The sequence below is a fragment of the Montipora foliosa genome, chromosome 8 (genome assembly GCF_036669935.1).
Source record: "Montipora foliosa isolate CH-2021 chromosome 8, ASM3666993v2, whole genome shotgun sequence".
NCBI classification, from domain to species: Eukaryota; Metazoa; Cnidaria; class Anthozoa; order Scleractinia; family Acroporidae; genus Montipora; species Montipora foliosa.
This window is the reverse complement of record NC_090876.1, coordinates 7,025,654-7,030,653: the sequence shown is the minus strand read 5'-3', so window position 1 is coordinate 7,030,653 and position 5,000 is coordinate 7,025,654. Positions and strand designations below refer to the sequence as shown.

The 5,000-nt window shown below is 40.6% G+C and overlaps 1 protein-coding gene across 1 annotated transcript in view; it reads right to left on the bottom strand.

The window, feature by feature from the left end:
- The window catches only part of LOC137967927 (collagen alpha-2(I) chain-like), a 98,240-nt gene that overhangs the window by 77,234 nt on the left and 16,006 nt on the right, over window positions 1-5,000 (bottom strand). The window contains exons 12-14 of the mRNA XM_068814528.1: window positions 4,690-4,860; window positions 3,525-3,695; window positions 1,913-2,086 (exon numbers count right to left, since the gene is read on the bottom strand). Coding sequence (XP_068670629.1) covers window positions 1,913-2,086; window positions 3,525-3,695; window positions 4,690-4,860 — 516 coding nt within the window. The remainder of the gene's footprint in view (window positions 1-1,912; window positions 2,087-3,524; window positions 3,696-4,689; window positions 4,861-5,000) is intronic.

Sequence of the window (5,000 nt, the reverse complement as noted above, 5' to 3'; positions counted from 1 at the left end):
AACTATAGCACTTTGTACAAGTAACCCAACTTAAAGTAACACGAGATCACTCCCAACAAAGGCCATCTCAGGGCTTATTAAAGAAACCAGTTCTTACTGTATAAATAAAGTCAAAAAGTTCACGGCTGACTGTTTAAAACAACCTATGTATTCAGAATTTCTTTAAATTACCTGCACAAGGGTTCGCGTTACACTTAATTTCTTCCATGTCTTCACCAGAGCAGTATTTTCCGCCATTAGATGGACGCGGTTTGGAACACGTTCTATAACGTCTTTTTACTCCACCATTACAGGTCCGTGAACAGCGTCCCCACCGCTCCCAGCGTGACCACTGGCCATCAACTGCAAAAGGAAGAGTACGAAGTAAACCTTTTTTTCGTCTTTTTTTTTATAAGGCTTTAGAGTTTCGTAAGCGATTCTCGTTTGCTTAAAGTGACACTGTCACGCTATTTTTAGCAACACACTGAAAATCCAAGCCATCAGCTGCTCAGCTGATCTTATAGCAGCCACAAAATTAAGACGCAACTGTTTTCCCTTTAAATTTCAACAGCTTTATCTTAATGCACGGACTATCTTTACCTGTTTTGCGGAGGAATGGCAAAGGGAGACTTGAGCACAAACTTCAAACCGTCGGATGAAAGTTCAATAGTTTTAGTGTCCTACCTCGCTTAAAGTCGATAGCACGTATTTTGGCTGACCCTTATTGTTCTAGATTCACTAGAGCAGTGTAAGAAATGAAAAGATTTGAAAGTCATCAAGGTGTTTAAAGATCACGTTTTAGGAATTTTGACCAGAAATCGTTACAAACTTCATGGAAGTGTTCCTTTAATCCTAAGAATATCCAAGTGTAAATCAAGACAATGGACACGTTGTGCTCATTTCACATTAAACTGTTAAACTTGAATGACTCATTAGTCTTTTACCCGGGCAAGATCCTCTGTAGCAGTAATATATCTGTTGATCCTGCCCAAAACACCGAGCTCCACCATTTGAAGGAGGGGGGCTAGTGCACGTTCTGAACCTGCGCTGCACTCCATTGCCACATGTGACTGGGCAAGCATCCCAGCGACTCCACTGAGCCCAGCCACCAGGAACTATAACCAAATGGTAGAATAAACTAGTCAACCACCAAAACTTGGGTCACGGTGAGTAGTGAACCCGACAGAAGAACAAAATATAGGATTCGGATGTGACTTTGGATTTTCGGGTCGTGATTTTCCTGCGCATGCGTAAGGTTCTTTGCCAATGGTAATTTATGCGTTTAATTGTTTTCTCAATTTATTTTCTCATTTATCGAACTCAGCATCTTCTCATTCAGAGGCGCTCGCGATGACCACGTGAGTCGCTAGACCCTGAAAGGCTACATGTCAAACTATGGGGAAATAGTTATTAAAGAATTGTGCGTAACAGGGAATGTGTTTTCGTTGCACGCAATGTGTGGTTATGGTATTACTCGGTAACATATATCACGGGTCTGATGTTCTCCCGGTATTGTTAACAAAAAGTATTAAATATTTTAAATACCATCGTAGAAGCTTGTGAAACATCCGTTTACAGGTTTTGATCGGAATCAATGCCGTTAAAAACAGTTTAAAATGTGAACAACTATTCTATGATCAGGAAGGAAATCGGATGAATATCCTCCGAACAAAGTGTAGGCTATCTGTAGCCTCCTGTTTCAGGTATTTTCCGCTCCCTGCCGTTCACGCCTCGTCTCCTGTCCCCTTTTTGGCTAATTTTACTCCGCCACATTGAAAATAAGTGTAAAGAATGAGGATAGTTTTCATTGGACGACTGTCCAAACGGAAAGTACATTTGCATTGTCAACGTCAATAAACATCGTGCTTGTCATCGTGACAGGGTGAAAGAAGCGACCATTTAAATGATAAACAAAGGACAGATTTTCCTTTACCTGGACAAGGGGGATCCTGATTGCATGATTGCGTTTCTCTGCCTGCCCCAACGCACGGATTTCCACCATAGGCAGGCGGGGGATTGGTGCAAAATCGAACTCTCGTCTGTGTCCCTCCGCCGCACGTTCTTGAGCATGGTGTCCAGGCTCTCCAAGCGCTCCAGTTGCCGTTGACTGTTCGAATGAAAATTACAAGAGGTCGTTTGTTTGCTACACCAACAAGACGGTGCCATAACTTGAAGAGAACCAATAAATAACAATAATAATAATAATAATTATAATAATAATAATATTTTAAATATAATCCCTTTATTAACATATTCCAAGCAAATTGCTATTTACAAGTAAGAAGTAAAGCAAAAAATATATATATTAAAACCTATTTACAATTCATTTCCATTAAAAAGAGACTAGTATGAAGCACAATAAACTTACGAAGATATTCTTATTTGTAGTAAGAAAAATTCATGTCACGATAGCATTCTGACTAAAAAAAAATTGGAAATAAAGATAAGCTCCTTAAAGAAAAGCCACTCTTCTTAAGAAAAAATTATATATATATAATTTTTTCTTAAGAAGAGTGGCTTTTCTTTAAGGAGCTTATCTTTATATATATATGCAGATAATATCAGTCAGAAAAAAACATATATAATAATAATAATAATAATAAACTGACACCTCTATGGCAAATCAGCAGTGGGGCATAGCATGTTACTAGCATGTTACTAGAACTTTTCACTCGGGATAACTTACGATGAAGCTAACGAAAAGCTAATTTTCAACGAGTTGTTTAAGGTACGGTACGGATAACTTTGCATTTAGCACGGGCAATCCCTCGAGAGGCTACTTGAATTGGTTGCGCCCCAATCAGAGGCATTCAAGATTGGTATTGGAAGAAATCGATAACCCAGGAATGTCAATCTGAGATGCAATGCGGCCTATATATTTTGCGCAGAAAAAAAAGCATGGCCACGTGACGTTCCGTGCCCGATCCATGTTTTTGCATTAAGTGCGAGAGGTCCCTCGAGAGGTTACTTGGTTGCGTACCAATAAGATGCATTGTGACCTTTTAGCCCAATCTGATTGGCTGCTATTTGGCGGGACCCGTATTCTAAATAGGCCATTTCCGAGTTCATGTCTGCCTCCTCTTCAAAGCGAGTCTAAGTGCGAATTTTTTGTGATGGTAGTTGGGTCCACTTTACATATGAATGAAAATTAATTTTCATAAGGAAAACTTTGTACTTAGACTCGCTTTAAAAGGAGGCAGACATCAACTCGGAAATGGCCTATATAATTTAGATAACAGTAGAGAAACAAGTTAAGGCCAAATGAGAGAGATTTTGGGCTTCGGCCTGGTAATTGTAAAATTAATTTAGCGTTTCTTTAGTCTGCCTATAAAAAGCCAAAAGGATGGAAATAAATATATCTGTCAGCTAGTTTCCAAGATTGGGTCACTTATTCAAAGAACTGCGATAAGGCAAGGACGCAAAGAGAAAAAAGAGCTTTTCAAATATTCTTTTCGTGATAACTTCTACAAAGCCATCATGTTACATGGCATGTTAAATGACCATTTCTTCATGATATGACATCGAAGAATTGACTACCAACATACCTGGGCATGGTCGCGTATTGCAGGAGCGCTCATCCCTGTTGCTTCCGGGACAGTTTTTGCCACCATGAGAGGGTGGTGGGAAGGAACAGTCTCTTGTTCTTCTTTGTGTTCCCTCACCGCATGTTACACTGCATGAGCTCCATGCCTTCCACCTAGCCCAGCCACCGTCAACTGAAAGAAATAACGATAAGCTGTCACTCATGTGCGCTTAATTAAACCTCATGGAAAACCAAAGTGTCGCTTGTCCGTCCTGAACGGGGCTCTAGTCCAACGCAAGTTACAGTACAGCAGTATATCGTTGCCACTTGTTTATACACCTGGGGCCCGTTTCTCGAAAGTCCCGAAACTGCCAACCGCTTATTTTGGAAAGCCGATCTTTTGACATGTTTTCAAGATAACAAAAAGAAAAATAACTGTGAAGTTTGGCGACTTAAAACCTCTCCGTTCTTGAGATACAAAGGGAATTGTGACACCCGAAAATGGTTCGTAAAGTTTCGGCACTTTCGAGAAACGGGCCCCTGGGCCCCGTTTCTCGAAAGTCCCGAGAACTTTTCGGGCCCGAAAAGCCATCTGTGAAATTGCCAACCACTGCTTTTGGAAAGCCGAACTTTTAACATGTTATTAAGGTAACAAAAAGAAAAATAACTGCGCAGTTTGACGAATTAAATCTTCTCCGTCCTTGAGATATAAAGGGAATTGTGACAACCGAAAATGGCCCGTAAAGTTTCTGGACTTTCGAGAAACGGGCCCCTGGCACCAGTAGTTCAAATGCCGGATAATGCAAAGATTTCAGTAATTGCCTTCGTAACTGTGAGTTTACTATTTTATACTCTGGGTAGTGACTTCAATTTATTTATCTTTAGTCTTGTCTAGTCATCAAAAAGGTCTAACTACACTTCCCATCTTTAACTGACTGATCTTCACATGGGCGATGGCTTAAATTTCATGTAACGACGGTAGACATAAACAAGCTGGACTACCCAAAGGTACCTTCCGCTCACTGTTGAGTTCTGATCTATCATCGACTTAACGGTCACGCAATTTTATTATCGGAAAAAAAAAACGTGTCGCGCACCAACCCGAATTAATGGTTCTGAAGGATCAAGAATGATCTTCTCTTTTGCCACGCTGTGTGGTTTTCGAAGTCTTTTACGTTTTCAAGTACCTGGACAGGGATTTTTGTTACATTGACGAAATTCCCTTCCTTCCCCAACGCAGTTTGCTCCACCGAAAGCTGGAGGAGGATTCGTGCAAGAACGAGATCGATCCTGAAAAGCGCCACCACAAGTCACTGGACATCGGCGCCAAGGTCTCCATTCGGTCCAGTTTCCATCCACTGCAAATATATATGATAAAAATAATTATTACATCCATTTAGAAATCACTGGTGATCCTTGCAACCTGATTAGCTCTTAGCAGTGCGATTTATTCCCAAATCGCACTATTTTTTGCTCTAAATGGCACCATTTCCCCCAG